This window comes from Styela clava, chromosome 1, assembly GCF_964204865.1.
Source record: "Styela clava chromosome 1, kaStyClav1.hap1.2, whole genome shotgun sequence".
Classification (NCBI taxonomy): domain Eukaryota; kingdom Metazoa; phylum Chordata; class Ascidiacea; order Stolidobranchia; family Styelidae; genus Styela; species Styela clava.
Genome location: NC_135250.1, coordinates 32112110 through 32131439, shown reverse-complemented (window position 1 = coordinate 32131439; position 19330 = coordinate 32112110). Strand labels below are relative to the sequence as shown.

Here is a 19330-nt window from a genome sequence, read left to right as displayed (position 1 = left end):
TTCCACGTTACGCCCTTAGTATTATCTCATGTATTCTAACTTTTTCACAACCCAATTCATTTTTGTTACAATTCGATATGTTTCTCCCATTGCCAAAATCATTCAATAGTGTTATTGTCGGCACTTGCGAGAGAAATGAAAAAGGCAAACAAACTGTATTTCATTACAACAATTAATTATTATCGCTAAAAACACTGAATAGGTTTAAAGTTGGTATAAACAATTTTCACAGCTGGAGGTATCTTTTCACGTTATGAATTTCGTGCAAGGCCCGAGCATAATTTGATGGCAAAGATCATAGCATTTACTATGTCGAAACGCTTATTCGACTTTTCAGACAACAGAAACTATCCGTAAATAGCAAGGGTGGGCAAAATAGTATATTCGAATAATTTTAACGAATTGTCGAATATCGGGTTGAACTCGGGATTTTATTCCGATTTTTATCTTTTTGGCCAACTCTGAGCTTCCTAGTCACCGTTTGTAAATTAACTCTCCCAATTTTAAGCTGAAAATATTATCATTTCTGACGCCGGAATGCGGATATTTATGAAGACAATGGTTGACCTTCTTGATTTTATTTATTTTTCTATTGTGGCTGTTTTGTTTTCGAAGTAAATAGTAAATAAAATCCCTGCAAAGTCATAGCGTGAAACCTGAATGCTATTTTGAGTTCAAATTATGATTAAATATGTCGGCAATTGTGACAATTCTACAAGTCAAATAATAATTCCTAGGTAAACTTTGAGAAAAACTTCGCAAAATAATTCCTCTTAGTCTGACTGACTCAAACTGTGAGCGTGGATGGCTTTTTTTCAAAATAAGTAATAATTAAAATGGTATAACCTACCATTTGTAATAATATCTATATATGGATAACAAAGCTTCAAAATCCCGGGATTTTAGGAAATAATTGCGGGATCGGGATTGAAAAACACATTCCAAATCCCGGGATTGGGATTTCCCGGGGTCCCAACCCTAGTTTCGATAGAAGAAAATTTGAAAAAGGCCAAATAACCTTCCGCAATTTTCCGACATCAATTCGACAATAACGATCAACGGGTCAACTTCAGCTCAAGTCAAAACATATATCCGACGTACAGAGTACGAACGACCAGGTTTAGTTTATTGGACACGTAGTGGACATAACGATCGTTTCAATATTATGTTGTTCTTGTTCTTTTTTTTGACACAGAATAACACACCTAGTGGAAATATTAAAAAACCGCTTTTCTCTTCGAATACTGGACCATTTGCTTTGAAATTTTCAGTGGTTGAAGATAAAATTTTTCCCCAGAAGGCTATTACTTTTATTCATTTTAAATATTTCTGTTAGCTCTGTGAGATTTGTTTTTGTTTGCTATGACGTCATTAAACGTTCTGCGGATATCGGACGCCATTTTGTGTCCTACTGTACTGCTTCGCTTGGTGTGAATATATTTGTAGACTGTGATCTGACGGTACGGTAAACCGTACTGTACTGCGAACAGACGTGTCCATATATTTGGGCGTAGCTCTCTTGTTATATGTGTGTATGTATCGGATAAGATTTACATATTTATCCCGGGAGAGGGGAAAGCCTCTGGGACGACTCAATCAGCTCGCGAAACAAGGTCTTTCGTCCAGTTACCTGTTCATATCTAGTGTGGGATTAGTTAGCCAGCTATTTATTCTGTTTTGAGATGCATGGACTTGATGGTAGGTTTTAAGTGAACCACTCTGCGATGGCGAGGATTCTATCAATCCTCTCGCACATAAATATCCCTACGCTACGGTATTCAAACCTGGGAACCCACTAGGCTGCGAGCCGAGGCCCTGAAAAACGCCTAGAAAGTGAGTTTCGTAGCGCAAATCTAGTAACTATATTTATTCTTCAGTTTTGTATAAAAATGAACATACTGAACGCATTACAGCTTGTTCCCACTAACGGAAGTTGCACATTTTCTGTAAAACAGGCTTCAAAAATCCTGATGCAAAAGTTGGATATCAAGGGGATTCCCCGAAAATCAATGATCATAGGCTTACAACGACAGAGCATGGATGGTCGCTTTCATTTTATACTGTATATGCCATCGGACGCATCAATTTTTATGCGATGAAATCATAAATTAACATCTTGAGCACAAAAACACAAGTTAATCGGTTAAAACCCTGGTGCTAAATTCGATATAAGGTGGTTCCCAGAAAATCAATAACCATAGGTTTACAACACAGCATAAGAGCTATGCAATTCAAGAGCCCAGCTGCATTTAACACTAATGTATTTCTGTAGCGTTTTGTCTGACCAAAATAAGCCTCTCTCGCACAAGCAACAAAGAACAGCACACGCAGGGTAATCAGAGATGCGATGGCGAGTGCATAAACGCTTAGTACGATGCGCCACACCGACGACCGGAGTTTAAATTAAATTATAGGATGGGATCTCAAGATGAGTCATATAATCATTGTAGTATCTCGGTGTTTATTTCGATTTTATTTTGTTCTTACTCTGTATGATCGAGTTTAATTAGGTAAATATCTAATACTCCATAGTTATTATGACATCCTGTATTTTATTTTTCAAACTTTGTTGTTCCTTTTTGTGATTGAGTCTAATTAAGTGAATGTTTGGTAAATTTTCGTGGTCATTGTGGCATTCTTTTTGTTATCCCTTTTATATATATGATTGTGTCGAATTTAGTGACTATTTAATATTGATGCAGCTACAAGGTGTCGCTGACTGGATGACTCTTTGAGTCTTTCGCGATCTCTCGTCTATTGCAACAAGCCGGTATCCGTCTTCGTAATTTGTTATATGTCTTTTTTTATTTTTTCATATCGTATATTGGTTTTGCATGACGAAAATAAAATCTGAATCTGATTTACATATTTATACCGGATGAGAGAAAAGCCGATAAGACGGCTTAACCATATGTCGAACTACGGCCTCTCGTCCGGTTACCATTCCATGTCGGGTGTGGGATTAGTTAGTTACTTGTTTTCGGAAGCATGGACTTGATGGCGGAGGAAGCCGTAACCGACCAGCGGTTACGTGAACCACCCAACGACGGCGAGAATTTAAGTAATACCCTCCCACATTATTTCCATGGGTTTCGCATGATAATCAGAAATGCGATGGCACGCGAATTCTTAACGCATAGTATGATGCGCCACACCGTCGACCGGAGTTCAAATTAAATTATCAAAAACTTTAGAGAGCAGATTAACTCCCTATTGGAAATTTCGCTTTTATGCTTTACATTAATTAAAAAATAAACATAAACTTGGTTTTTAGTTCAGTTTTTATTCTTTTTTTTTGTTAGACTTCTATTAGTTCTTTCGTGGGTCCCTTCGCCCTGAAATGGCATTTTCACGTTTTTCATATGTTTTGTATTCCTATTTAATGTTCGAATAAATTATATATTTAGTATGAATGAAAAAACTATTTATTTCTGATCAAAAATCCTAATGTAGTGTCGTGCAGGTGCTGCCTTTATTGGGAGCCATAATTGTACGCATGAATGAGCATAGGTCAGTGACGAATGTTATTTTCGAGTTGCAGTTTTCGGTTACGTGGCTAGATTTCTCGTTTTTGTGAAAAATGGGTAGTTTTGGGCCAATTTTCGCCGTATTTTTGATATTTTTGGGGTTGTGTTTTGCTCAGGAAAGGGTTGATCAACGCGGAGCAGGCCGATTGAACGATCCAAATGCAGTTTTGGGAAATACGGGACAGCGTGGCAGCCTAAAAGGAGCTCCACAGCAGCACTTCAGGCAAGGTGATCAAGTCGCACGACTAGACCAAGGGGCACCGGTCAGGCATATAGATGATTCTAACCTCGTTAATATACCGCAGGCTGGTATCCCACGCCAGCCTGTTGTTGGGGAGGAAAAATTGAGGCACAGACAAAGAGCTAAACCACTTATCGCTGGTTTGAGCACCAGTCAAGAATGCGGAGAAGATGTCCAAAGAATCTGTGGTCACAGGAATTTACAAAGTAATTTGGAAGTTCTGGCCTGCGTTACAAATTCAGATCTTGACGAAACTGATTTAAGTGAAGAATGCCACGAACATATTTGGCATTACAAACTTAACATCACAAAAGATCAAAAATTTTCAAGCGTTGCTCGTGAAATTTGTAAACCGGCTTTAGAAAAGTTTCCGCAATGTGCGAAGTTTGATGACGCGAGTGGGAAATTGATTCCTTGCCTTCTTGACGAAAAGGATAAAATCCAGTTAAGGCCGTGTTATCATTTTTTGGTAAAAATGGGGACAATTATTTATAGCGATTATCGGTTAGTTTGTAATTTCATCGAAGACTGTAAAGAGGATATTCAGAAACATCATTGCGCGTTTTTGACTCAAGCAAATAAAGATGGTGACACTGCCGCGCATTCGCAAGGTGCCGTGATAAATTGTCTCGAGGAAAAAATTGTTGACGGTGAAACAGTAAATGAAGATTGTGCGAAACAAATTGTACGACTTTCAGAATTAACGTCTGATGATTATCACCTTGACAGGAATCTTTATTTCGCTTGCAAGGACGTGCGTGAGCGATTATGCGAAGAGGTCCAATCAGGTGAAGGAAAAGTTTATAAATGTCTTTTTCGACACAAGTTTGACCACGAGATGACGCCAGAGTGCCGTGAGGCTTTAACTTTGCGTCAAAAGCTTCTTGCGCGAGACTATAAAGCAAGTTACGAGCTCATGAACTATTGTCAAAAAGATATTGACACGCTTGGATGCATTCATCACCCAGAGTATAGGGTACAAGACGCCAATGATCACGGCGATATTATCGGCCTTTCTGGAATGCTTCTGTGTCTAGAAGAAATCGCTCATCATCAAGATACACAGTCTCACGTTAGCCAGCAGTGTGAAAACCAACTCGCCGATTTCCGACAAATGTTAAGCGAGGATTACCAAATGAGTCCTGAGATAGTACGTGGTTGTTCCACTGAGATAAATATTTGCGCTGAAAAAGAAGAAGTTTTAAAGAACGGGCAAACGATACACTGCCTTATGAATCTGGCTCGAAATAAAGACGGCATTGGTGGGAGCTGTGAAGCCGCGATAATGCATTTATTGAAAGAAGAGGCGGTTTTGTCAGACTATCGCATGGATTACGCGCTTGCTCAAGCTTGTACTCCGGTCGTTCAAACGGCATGTTCTCATCTTAAAGATGGAGATCCAATGATTCTATCCTGCCTTATGGATCATTTACATTCAGATGCGATGGTGGAGGATTGCCGCAATCGTTTGCTTGAGTTACAATATTTCATCAGTCGAGATTTTACCCTGGATCCAATTTTCATGAAAAAATGTAAAAACGATGCGAAAAATCTCTGTGGTATAGAGAAATTTGGAAACACTGAAAATGATGTTGAAATGCCGTACTCTCTTGTAGTATCATGTCTTTATCGACACATTCCCGGGGCCGTTCAACCTCGAGACGGCCCAGTTAATAAAAAAAAGCAAACCTCACGTGGATGTGCAGAAGAAGTTCGAAAAATCATGAAAACGAGAGCGTTAGATTTTCAATTAAATCCAGATTTGGAGAAAGCTTGCCGAATTTCCCTCGGACAATATTGTTCTGATAACGTAGTGGAAAAGGGAATGGAGCTTGTCTGCTTACAAGATGCGTTTGAGAATATAACACTCGATGCTGATAAAGGGCAAGGAGACGCAGAAAAATGCATTGATAAACTCGAAGAGATTACTGAACTGGAAGAGGGGGAGGCGGGGAATTTGGATAATATTTTACTCAGAGCTTGTGAGCCTGATATTGATCGTTTATGCTCAGACAAACAGGATGATGATGAAAATGAAGGCGAGGTAATGCAGTGTTTGATTGATAATAAATTCGACCTCACAGATGATTGTAAAGCCGGCGTGTTACATTTCCAACTCATTGAATTGAAAGATATAAATTTTAGTTATAACTTCATGAAAGCTTGTAAAAGTGACGTCGAAAAAAATTGTTTGACCGAAGGGAATAAACGGAAAACTAAAAATGAGGTTGTTGAATGTCTCAGTGAGATACATTTACGAGATATTGTTGAAAAACGTGACGACACGATCTCCGAAGAATGTATCGCTGAACTTTCGGTTGAAAATTTACAACGCCACGAAGATATGAAACTTAATCCTTCATTGAAAAATGCTTGCCAAGCTGATTATAAAAAATTTTGCAAAAAAGGTAAAGTGAAGGGCATTGAATGCTTGCGAATGCACCATCATAAAATCAGTAATCAGTGTCGAAAACAACTTTTTAAATTCGAAAAAGAAGAAGCGATTGAACCAGACCTTGATTTCATTCTAAGAAGGACATGCAAATCAGCAATTATGCAGTTTTGCCATAAAGAAGGCGAGTCACAATCAATTTTAGACTGTTTGATTCGAAATAAAGAAAATTTAGAGGACGCCTGCCACGATATTGTCCATGAAAGAGAAAGAGAGCAATACTCAGACATAAACCTCAATCCGGAGTTAAAAGATGCTTGCGAAAACGATATTGACACTCACTGTAAACAGATTTTGGATGATTTGAAAAAAGGCGAATCGAAAGGGGATGACATGACCGGCCAAGTTACCGAGTGTCTCAAGGAAGTTGAACTAGATCAGGGTCGTGAACTCACACGATCCTGCTCAAGGCACATTCGATTCGTTATAAAACAGGAAGAGAATGATTATAGTTTAGATCCAATGTTGACCTTAAATTGCTTAAAATCGATTCAAGAAATTTGCAAACCAAATAAAGTTCCAAACGTAATTGAATGCTTGAAACATGCTTACTTCAACGGCGGTTTACAGAAAGATACGATGTGTATGGTGGAAGTGGCGCGTTTACTCAAAGAAGGACGCATGGACATCTTAGCGGATCCCGTTCTACACAACCTCTGTCAGATGGATATACGACGCCATTGCAGTGACGTCGCGGAGGGCAAAGGTCGCATTATGGGTTGTTTATTATATACAATAGAACAGGGACAGAAAGAAGTCTTGCGTGATTGCGCGGATGCTCTAATACAGCGGAAAGAAATGTGGGACTATGCAGTTGAGCACGGTGCAAAGGGCTTCCCGGGTCTCATGAAGCAAGTAATGACTTCTCCAGACTCTAGTTACTTACTAACTGGTATAACTGCTTTTCTAATTTGCATCCTTATTTTGGGGATGGTCTGCGGAAGAGTAACAAAGCGTGTATCTCGGCAGAGAAAAATGCTTTGAAAACACATTTTTGACGATTTTATCGATGTTTAACATAAAAAGTGCGCTTTCCAACATTTGGTAAAGTTGTGTGTTATTAGGCTATAGCCACCCCCTACTTCCCCTGTTGTCACAGTTTTTGTTATGATGTCATATTTACTGTTTATGATGACTTGTCTTTGTATAATGTCATAATAATAGCGCTAATATCTGTTTTTCCTGATATCTGATAAGGCAGGCTGTATTCAGAATTCGAAAGAAACCAGTTCTCCCTAGCTTGCATGGAGCATTGTTCAGAGCACAATTTTTTTCTTTTGGTCAAGGATAAGGGATTATTAAGCTTCAAATAATAGAAGGACACATTTTTTTCAACTTTTTTTTTTGGGGGGGGGGGCACTACCTTTTAGGCAACCAAACCAAACTTGATGTATGGTAATCGTAGGTGAAAAAAAACATTTTTTAAACTTTGAAAAATACAGTTTGCTTAACAGTGGTATTTGTTATTACCATTGTTTCATCTCCCGGGATAAATATGGAAGTCATGCCCTAATTATTCATGATTTCAAAAAAAAAAGGAAACATTAAAATATTTTAAACTGGGTCATGATCAACAAAAGCACATAGAAGTCAATGTACATCTAATAAGAGTTGAATTCAGAAATGCAGGAAAGTTGAGATTTGATTTATTTATTTTAGTTTTTAGAAATCAAAGGAAGGCCTTTTTGGTCATTCTGCTAGAGTTGATTTATTTATTGAATATGGAAATGCAGTACATTTATTAAGATAAGCCATATGTGAGATTTGGTATAATCTGTTAACTATCGTAGTTATTATATAGGGTATCTATAAAGTCCCTAACATTTTTTGAAATTGCAAAGGGAATTTATCGATACCATATATTGTTTTGGCCATCATAGATGTATTAAATGAAGTAAAAATACTTGTATAATTACCTATTAAAGAACAAACAAACCTGGTTGACATATATATTGAGAACTGACTCCATAACAAAATTGAAATTGTAAAGAGACTTTATGCACACTATATTGAAGTTGACTTTGAAAATGCAGTACCGTTAAGATAAGCCATATTTGTGAGATTTTTTAGATATCATTTTGTAGATCTTGCAACTAGGTATTATATATACAGGGTGTTCATGAAGTCCTTTTACATGTTCAATTTTGTTCCGAAGTCAGTTCTCAATATATCTTAATCAGGCTTGTCTTTTTAATCTGTGTTTATTCCAACTTGGGAACAACAGACTATAAAATGTGGTATCGTCAATGTTAATGAAATTAAATTTGCATTCCAAAACGTCACAATTTTTTTGTCTCACAAAATATAAATGCCGACAAACTATAAATGATTTCGATGAATTCCTTTTGCAATTTAGAAAGTTTAATAAGATCTTACGAACACCGTGTATTATTTTGAATATTTGAGAATTCCTAGGCAAGAGGGCGAATGTAAAAATTACGAGTAAATTTAGATTGAAAAGGTTTCATAAACTGTTTTTGTAACCAAATTTTGAAGCCATATTCACCAAAATACTTCAATTTAAAATTGAGAAGAGTTTAAAGACAAAATATAGCTTTTCTCTATTTTTTTTAGTTTCGTATTTTTAGGTTAAAGCCCTTGTATTTTATTTACCTTGTCAAAAATTTTAAATGTATTTGAATATTCGATTCGATTCATTTTTTAAAGTTTAGTTATTAGTGATTTAACTTCACATTATGGTAATCACAAATTAGAATACCATACATCCGGATATGCACGTGTAAGCAACCAGGAAACTGTTATTCATTGTCTGCTAGCTTAACTATGCATTGTAACCTGATGTTCCAGCCAATTGATGGATACTTATCTAATTCTATGAAGCTGATGTTTGAAAATTTTCAAACTTACGGCATATTTATACCCTACTGCATGGCTACTAAACTATTTTTACCGAAGATCCGCATACAAAACTTCAAAATTATTTGGTCCGGTGTTTCCAGAAATTTCCGCACTTCCTCGACCGGCTAATGATTATTAATTTATTAGCTAGTCAAGATTGTTTATTATGGCGTTTTAGTTCTTTTCATATTATATTCAAAACTGTAAAAGTCATTTAATAAAAGGAAACTTCAAAAGTGAGGCTAATGATCGAAAATAAAGAATTAGGTCCGCCAGTTGCCCTGCCCAACTGTAAAACTACAAATCATGTCTCAATAAAAACTATTTTAATTCATTATCCTAAGTGATTCAAGACCTTGGTCAGACGAATCGTTGGAGCAGACATGGCCGAACTACGGCTCGTTTCAATTCGGCCCGCCCGATGCTGCCACAACCGAATTGAAACCAAATTTTGATGTTGAGCTAAGAATAGCTTATTGAGTTTGTTGAGATTGTGATTAAATTTAGTCTATAAGGCACTAGGCTAATTGTTTCCCACTTTTGCTTTGCTTAAAAAAATGACTTTTTATCCATTACATTTAGATTATTTTGGCATAAAATGATTCGTTAAGAAAAAGTAAAGCTGGTTAAATCAAAAATTCAGCATATTATGGTCGTTTGTGCACGCAAAAACAAGCCCATTTTCACAGCAAAAACGACAAATTTAATAAAAAATTTGTATTCTCCATCATTCAACATTTTCAAAATTCTTATGAAATATAATCTTAACTTTTTTTGTAATTAAAAACCAAAATTGTTTATGAGGTAAATTTTTACCTGTAAAACCTGATTTTCATTTCAAGAATGGCAAGTTTTACAAAAATGTATCTTCCGTTATATGAGAGAAAATATTCTCAAATTTTGAAAATGTAATTTCTTGACGTCTTCACGCATAATAAGCTTTTTTAATTTTGTACACACCACAACCATGGTTTTGTGTTTACCAACTAATGTAAAAGATATTAATATCCCGCACCCCGGGGCTGTTTTGTGATCTAGAAGGCCACGTCGACAATCACTCAAGTGGATTATTGATTTAAAATAGAAAAATAATCTGGAATTAGAAATTCTCAAAAATAAAATTTGAAAAAAGTTGAAAAGTATTGTTGCACTTTCATAAATCTAATTTGGTACTTTTTTCTCTGACCAAAGTCAAGACTTCCTCAGATGCGCTGTTTACAGCAGGGATCAAAATTTACGGAAGTTTGATGTGGCATAATTGTAACGTAATTACTGCTTCTTCTCTCTGTCTTTGTGTTATTGGCTGTATCGTTTCAGTGATTCTTAAGTCTTGCAATAACATCTGAAATTTGAAAAAGATTGAAAATAGCTCAAAGTATAGCACTTTCATAAATTTAATTCTGTTACGTTCAATCTGACTGAATCCCTTTTCCTAGACAGGCAATGATGTGAATATGATATATGGCACAATTGTACCAACTACTGCTACACTTTTTGGGTCCCTTTCTTTTTCATAGCAATGCCAAGTCATGATTTTTAAATGTGTTTCCATTAGGTGTTTATGTGGGCCATTTTTAATAATGAAACCCAATGATGGAAAGCAAAATATAACTCCTTTCAATTTACCTTAAATTAATGTGTTAGTACCTAATGAACCTGTGCTCATGGCTCATAGATAATTGCTCTATATGCACCTAGAAGAGTCGGGGTCAAGTTCGAGAAAAACACAAGTAGATGTGACAATTGAAAATTTGTGATTTATGTAGTTTCTGATTTTTTTTGTATTTTTAGATCAAGTTAGCTATAAAGAAAAGAGTTCGTTTCCCTATTTTCTGCTTTGAATAGTTTTTTCAGGCCAGGTCACTCAAAATTCTGTTTTTAATATTAAAATTGAAGAACATTTTTTAAAACTTAAATTCTTCTCAAAATTTATGATTACTTTGCTGTGTAAACCGTTTTCACAATTATGTTGTCATTTTATTTCAGCTGACAATGTAATTTGCCCCGAGGGTTTTTCGTGCGGTGAAGGTATTACAGGCTTTATTAAAATACCGCACAGCTTGTATGAAAGTATGAGATAATTATTATAAACAAAAGAAGCAATAATACTTAGTAAGAATGACTAAACTGAAAGTACATTTTAAAATAAAATTCCCAAATATCGGATTAATTTTGGATTTACTTAGCAAATAAATTTGTTCAAAGTATTTTATAATATGGTGAACAAAGAAGTTTGCAAAATATTTGTAAGATTTTAGAAATTGTATAATTACAAGTCTGAATACATTCTAATATAACGGTTTCGAATATTGAATAAATTGTCAGATTTGCACTTTTTCTAATTCAGCTCGTACCAAGATATTGATAATTGCGATTTCACTACAAAACACGTCCTGAAATATTATCATTCTATTTTTCGAATATTTTGTCCCGTTATTTGGAGTGCTGCATAAACGCATTCGGCAGTTTTAACGCCACCAAAAACAACGATTAACAAACGTTCAATTTTTTTTTTCGGTCCCGTAGTTTGGTGTTATTTGGAGTGCCGCATGAACGCATTCGGCAGATTTAAAGCCGTCAAAAATAACGATTTAACAAACGTTCCGTGTTTTTTTTTTGGTAAATCGCTCTCTTTTTCCAAATCGCGTAAATCTGATTCGAATTGATCCGATTCGTAAATCCAAAAGTGGCATCCCTAATTTCCACAGCTGAAAATGTTCTCTAGGATGTATTCGGAATAGCAAATTATTGGATTCTGGTTGAGCCTAGTTTGTTCCAACAGGCGAGCCTAAAAATAAACATGGATTAAAATCAAAACTGAAACAATTACAGCTTTAAATTGAAAATCAGGTCTCTGTTTCATAATGAGTAGAGACCAAAAAATTTCGTTCCTCGAAAAATGTGGCGATTGTGTTGGTTTTACTGTAGCAATTTTTGTGCGCGTTCACCAGAATTGGCTATTTTCCAAATATTTGCTTTCTTCGGCATAATAATATATTTTAAACGTGATCAATCAATAATATCAAGAGATCAATCACTTTTGGAACCGTGGTTTATTTGTATCGTATTCATACACGGTATTATAAAACTGGCATGTAATGCACCACCATAATTCTAGTGCTTTGAACCGTGTCCTGAAAATTCGCCGCAAGAAATTTTACTGCAAGATCATTTGTCGTTAAAACAAGTATAAATAAAGAATCTTTGGGGCTCCCGAAGTATGCGAACCAAGATGGCGGACATCGGAAGTAATATGTGTACTAGGTTAGGGTTAGGCCATAATTTTAAGTATAAATACTACCGGAGGCTCTTGGTTAGTCTTCGAACTGATAATAGGACTAGAATAAGAAAAATTGGAAAAAAATTATCGCCTAACCCTAACTTGTTACCCATGTTACGTTCCGATGCCCGTCATCTTGGTTCGCATACTTTGGGAGCACCGAATCTTTTTTAAAAAAACCTAACTGATTTTGTCACAGCAAAATTGCTCTTGCGGCAAATTTTCCTATGTGCCGAGATTTCCTGCGAGGAATTTCCGTTGAACCGCTTTCAACTGTTGCCATTTCGGTAGTTACATGAAATTTGGTTTGAGACGAGTCTCTGTTACTTCTGAATGAGTGTGTGTTATGCACTACGTATATCTTTATTATGTAAATTTCGGCTTTTCAAAGGTTGGATGTACTGTAACTTTGTTCAGAAATATTATCTTTGAACAAAAGCCTATAGACACCAATAGTCCACATCAGAAGTGTGCGACATTTTAATATTGGAGGGCCAGAGATAAATAACTGGATGAAACCACAACATAGGCTTTCCGGTAGTTGCAAGCTCAAAAATTTTGGGTATGGATTTTATGACATGCGTTGTTTGCTTCAAACAAGGTCAGGCCATTGTTATGTCACAGGCATAGGTAATAGATTTGAATCAGGTATAGGCTTTGCAACGCAAAGGGATTGGAATTACTTGCACATACCAGATTAAACTAAATTAAAAACTCCTTTCGTAGGGCGCAAAATATTTTCTTGTGGGCAGCATTTGACCCGCAGGTTGCACACCTCTGGCCTACATAATAAACTCATGTGTCCCTTTTATATCTTAACTATCCATAACCTACATTTGTTTGTCGTGATATAATAGTGACATGTCACAAAATGTCACCAATAAAATATAGATATTTGAACTAAAATTTATAGCTATTTGGTCCCATAGCAAGTGGCTACTATCTAAATATACAGGCATATTAAAATATCTGAATGTGGATAAATTTTCTGAGTTTGTGAATGGTTTAGCAAAGTTTTTTGACAAATTATTTTATCACTGATTAGGACTGGTATCAAAGATATCCAATTTTCACATACATTTAAAACTTGTTATATTAAAACTGTTTACATTTAAAATGAGTGTTATATACCAAATTCTTGATTTAGAAAAGTTTGAGTTGATCACACAATATGACTGAAAACATTTTATTCAATATACAAAACTGGTACTCCCGTAGTATGTTCACCAAGATGGCGAACCCCGGAACATAGTATGTGTACCAGGTTAGGATTAGGCCATAATTTCAGGTACAAATACTACAGAAGTCACCTTGCTAGTCCCCAAAATCGTAATGGAACTAAAATAAGGAAAATTACTTATACTACGTTTCAGTGTCCGCCATATTGGTGCACATACTACTGGAGCGCCCAAATATTATTAGAAAACCAACAAAATCATCGTTTATCTTACGATGAACTCGCTGCATTTCCGAATTCGAACTTATTTATTGATAATGCATTGACCCTATGTGTTCATTGTTGATCCGGTTTAGAATATATTCATGTATTTGTGAACATCATCATTGGATTATCCAAGTCATTGAACGTACATTGACATGTGTTTTTGGACATGGTTAACATGACAACTTTAAAAAAGATTTTTAATATTCCAATTTATAAAAATATTATTTTGGAAGGTGTTCAAAATTTGACACATTTCACAATTTATTCCATAATCAAAATTATTATTTTGTACTGTAACGGCTTGATCTCGACACATATCATCGAAATCCAATTTCTGGGTTAAACATGACCCCATTTAAAAATATACTTTATAAATTGGGGTCCTTATGTCCTTGATCTGACCTTGAGTCCGTGTGACTCAAAATCCAAGTTTTGCATATTTCTGCTGTTTCTAACTCGGGAGCCAGTATTAGAATATAAACTCTCATGAATATTTTATGTTCAGACGACATCTAGGCGTTAATTTTGACGGCTTTTTATTGGTATTTCATAACAATTTTTCAATCTCAATTTTTTTCAGTGTTTCCGAACTTTTAATGCTTCGTATATCCTATGTAACTCTTGACAAGACTGTGGTTGCAACATAAATTAGATATTATGTACCAACCCCCTCAACGCTCAAAATATAAAAATTAGTAAATATCCGGTTTGTGTTAGAAATGCAGATTGTGCTGAAAATTCCAATCATTACTAACTAGATAGTATTTAATTTGATTTTTTAAAACCTGCAGGGGGGGTGTTTTTCTCAAATCACATATTTTTGCATTGAGGGCGGGGGTTTCCCTTCAATTTTATTCGAATATCAACCTGTGCTTCCAATATTGCCAAAAAGCTTGTTTTGCTTCAGATAGAATAGTTCGAAATGGTATGAAATATTTGAATTAACAACCATTAGGTAAAAGGTAGAGCTTTTGCAGATATGGTCAATCTAACTCTATCTGTTGGGCGGATTATACATCAAACAGGGCAGGATTAGGTTGCCATGGACATCAAAAAAAAATTTCGTGGTATATTCCCCCCCCCCCCCCATAGGCTTAAAACTTGTTCTAAATCCCTCAATTTAGGGAAGTTTGAACATTTTCTCCGCTGACAAATTTGTGTGGATACTGTGTGATGTTTCAGAAAGTTGAGCCACTAGAGGCAATTCTAAACTTTGATTTTTGCCCCCCCCTCTCTACCCCTAGACCTGGTCGTACTTGTACCTGTTACACAAATGCAGTTTGAACTACTATAGAGATTTTCTTAATAAAATGGGTTGAATTTTGTATGTTTTGTAGGATTGAAGGCATTTTTGGGTCTATTTTGTTTGTTTTTGATGCAAAAAGTTTGTTTTTGTTTTTATGGATAAATGCAGCCAATAACTGGTTCTATTTGCATTCAAGATTTGAAAAGTTTGTGCAGACCTTGCATTTTATACGATGAATATCTTTAATTTTCATGATCAAATGGAACCAGCCATTGGCTGTATTTGTATATCAGACTTGTTTTGTTTAAATATTGTGCATGTTGGGATTTTTTTTCTTGGTTGCGAAAAGATTGTTTTGTTTTTTGTACGTAAATATTGTGCCATTGTCGTGAACAAATACAGCCAATCACTGGCTTTATGTGTCCGGGACTGGCTGTATATGTACTGGATTATCGAATTGAAGCCATTTACGTTTCTTTTGTGCAGTTTTTGTTCCTTATGTTGCAGAATTTTGTTGCTAAAAATATTTTTCGTCTGTGTAGAATTACAATGAAGCATGTCCTGTTCTTATTTGCATTGTTGGTCACATATGGAACCACAAGGCAGGGTGTGTTGTTGTACATTAAGTGGACTAAATTGTTGTTTAAAAAATATCGCTTTTCTTTGCAGCCATCGGACCGATTAAGTTTAAGTACTTTCAATGGGTTTTATAAAATCAGATATTTTACCAAAATTTTTGCTGATTTATTTTATTGCATCCCACTTGTTCCCCAAAATTTCAAGCAAACTTAGCGTTACTGTACATATTATTATTGTGTGCGACCATTATGTTCATATGTTTGAGCATTGCTCCCTTATTTCTGAAATATCTGAAGATCATTTTTATGAAATTGATTCTATCCAAAAATGGGCGCTCCAAGAGTGTACGTTCCAATATGGAGGTAACTAATTTTGTTCGCCTACTTTACATCAAGTTGTGTAAAGGGACTGAAGCCTATGGACAGGGGGTATATTCACTTGACTAACACAGACTTGTCCCCGAACTTGTAATAGAACCAAAATAAGGGAAATTGGAATAAAATCATGGCCTAACTCTAACCTGGTACACACACTACGGGAGTACCTGAAAATGCTGTTTATCAGAAATTCAAACGATTGGAAATTTCTTTAGGGACCCCGAACATGTATAAGCATATCAAAGTACGTAGAGATAGTACTTGTTTAAATACGTTTGAAAATTGCAATATATTATAAGTTTTAAAAAAAATAAAATTTGGATTTCGATATCCGGATGTCATCATTCTATTTGAAACATGTTCTGTAAATACCAATATAACAATTCTACTTCCGTTCAGTGGGCGTTTTCTGTTTAACATGTCTTGATATTTGCTTTATGTATATTTGTCTAAGTATAATCTACTTCAGTACCCCTTCTGTCATTTGTAATTGATGGAGCGTAACTAGTCAGAATTGTTTTATTTAATATGAAGGTTGCAATGTCGCTTGTTCACACTTCATTGACCAAATTAGCTAAACTAACCATTCACAAAAATCAATTGAGCATGAATGGTCAGAATTATATGTTCCTAAAATGTATTGTCTATGCTGTCAGGTTTTGCTCCATTGGTCAAAGCCGCAAAACTATGAATTTTCCGTATTCCTTCACATGTTTTAGTTTGTCTATTTTGACTATCAATGACCTAAAGTTAGCGAAGCATGTCTTGCCAGAATATTGGCGTCTTAAGTTGTAATGAATAGCTTGGTGTATTCAAACTTCCTTTTATTAATATAATGTAAACTGATTGCTATTTGCGAGTTTCTAAGACTATTAAAATTGTGAAATTCCAACTTATACATCTAATCCACAACAACCCTGTATTACCGGTAATTTTTTTTACCCCGTTTCCCCGAAAATAAGACCTGACTTGAAAAGCATAGCCTGAATTTATAAATGATTTTATTATAAGCACTCCCCTTAAAATGAGACCTAGTCGATAAAAATGTGTTATTCATAAGTAAATGAATTTTAGTTTTCATATTTCGCTTATTTGAAAATCTTGTCATTCCCTCATTTGTTATATATTTTTCAAAATTGTTATTGCGATTTATCAAAAAAGATTTAAATAAAGCCATGTTTCTATTTTTCAGGTAAACACGGTATTATTGTTGTATATAGATAGAACTGGGCACAGAAAAATGTTTGAACTGTATGAATCTTGTTTGACTTTAAATATGACACAACTATGTTCTTGTAAATAACTTTATTCGTTTTTGCAAAGTTTGAAATTTATTATTTGTGTGTGCATTGTAGTTGTGAAAATATAGGTGTTTTCCAAGAAATAATATTTTTTGCAACAGTTTTCTTTTTGTTATTTGTGATTCTTTTTAATTAATATGGCTTAATGGTTAGTTAGCGTGTTTGACTTGACATTTTGGGTTTCAAATATTTGGGTCAATCCCCCCCCCCCCAAACGAAGGGTGTAATACATTTGGTCTGCAAATTACAGCTTTTTAAACACATATTTTTCTTCCATTTTTTGTCTGGAGCCATCTCTGAGAAAACGGTCCCATGAAGGATTCGTATTTATATTGGGTTGTTGTCAGTAACTGGTTACATGGTGACTTCAAAAATTCCACTGACAAAAATTCTGGAACAATTTTAAAAACTATGCCTTCAAACAAAAAATCAATTGAAAAAGTCTGTTAACGAAGTTTGATGTTAATATTTGTCTGGTTTGAATATTCCATGGAGGAAATCTCTAATGGAGAAATTCCACTAGCATCGATTAAAATTCAACCAATTGCTTATAAATTGCATTCCTAGTACTTGCTTTTGCATATTCGGTGTCTAGAGAATCGCGATCTAAAATTGCCTTCCAACGAGCTTAAGGTTTTGAATAAAATTTGCGTTAAATATCCCATGGATAACTTACGTTAAGAGGAATTTCAAAATAACCAATTAAATTTTTCTCCCAGTGGAGATGAGGTGGCTTTTTGTCTGGGTGATATATTTGATACAGGGAATTATCCAAGATCTACTCTTGCTGAGATATTCTTGGCATCAGTTCAAATGGCGCTCCGGTAGTGTGTGTACCAATATGTGATAACTAATTTTGTTCGCCTACTTTACATCAAGTTGTGTCAACCCTAATTTGGTACACATACTACAGGAGTACTGTTGAAATTGCTTGCAAATTATGCTTTTATTGGGATTCATTATACTCCTCATACTTGTGTATGTATATTCAGCGATATATTTTTGCCAATTACACATTTTCTCTTATAAGGCAAATTATTTTTGTGTATAAATGACCTTTGACATGTACTATTTTGCCCTGTGAAGTAATCATCGTATCATGCACGGCCAAATTTGATTCTGTCTACATTAGACTGTCTCTGTTTATTTTAAACCAGTGGTTCCTAACCTTTTTTGTGAAATCCCCCCGTTTTCCTTTTTGGATCACTTTATCAGCCAATACAAAGCAGAATCACCCCCCCCCCCCCCCCCTGCACTACTAAAAGCGTTAGGAACTTTCTGACAGCCTTTATTTTATAACCATATGTAATCGCACCCAAATCCTTGTCTGGGGCATATTTAAAAAGAGAAATCAATTTTAAACTAGAATCCATATGAAAAGGATGTCACTCAAATTCATCCAGGGAAAAAGTTTGAATCACCTCTAAAGAAAATCGGTATACGCTCAATTACATGTTGTCATTCATGATATGATGATCTTCCAAACACCATGTATATATTCCATATATATCATTTTTGCGTTTGATTCCGGGTTTTCCTCGTATATTTGACCTCAATCAAGTTTGAAAATCAATGAAGCATCACTAGCCAGAATTCTGATATTCGAAACAGATGATCTCAATGCTGTCCGTTGTGCTTCATAAAATTTAAGTTAAAATGGGGTCTAAATATACTTGCAAAACCAGATATTTTTTTTTTTTGAATTTAAAGATAAAATATTCACATACATTCATGTATTTGTTTTTTGTTAAGAATATGGTGTGGCTAACAACAGTTGTATATTCGAATAAAATTTACATATTTATTCCGGGGAGAGGAAAAACGATAGGCAGCTTATCATATGGACAACCACGGCCTCTCGTCCGGTTACCAGTCTCGTGTCAGGTGTGGGATTGGTTAGCCAGTTACTTGTTTCAGATACATGGACTTGTCCATAATTGGCGAAATGCGCCGATCTATAGGAACTTGCTTTTGGCAGATTGGACTTTCAATTAACCTTGTGTGGGTGGGCCGAGTTATAATCC

At 35.3% G+C, this 19330-nt stretch overlaps 1 protein-coding gene across 1 annotated transcript; it reads left to right on the top strand.

Moving 5' to 3' along the window:
- Positions 1-3509: 3509 nt before the first annotated feature.
- On the top strand, positions 3510-19079 carry LOC120331879 (Golgi apparatus protein 1-like). Its single transcript, XM_039399050.2, has one exon. It carries the CDS (start codon positions 3581-3583, stop codon positions 7202-7204), a length of 3624 nt encoding a protein of 1207 aa, XP_039254984.2. The 5' UTR covers positions 3510-3580; the 3' UTR covers positions 7205-19079.
- Positions 19080-19330: the final 251 nt, after the last annotated feature.

Excerpts from the sequence above, each read along its gene's own strand:
- LOC120331879 (XM_039399050.2), top strand. The coding sequence starts at position 3,581 with ATGGGTAGTTTTGGGCCAATTTTCGCCGTATTTTTGATATTTTTGGGG.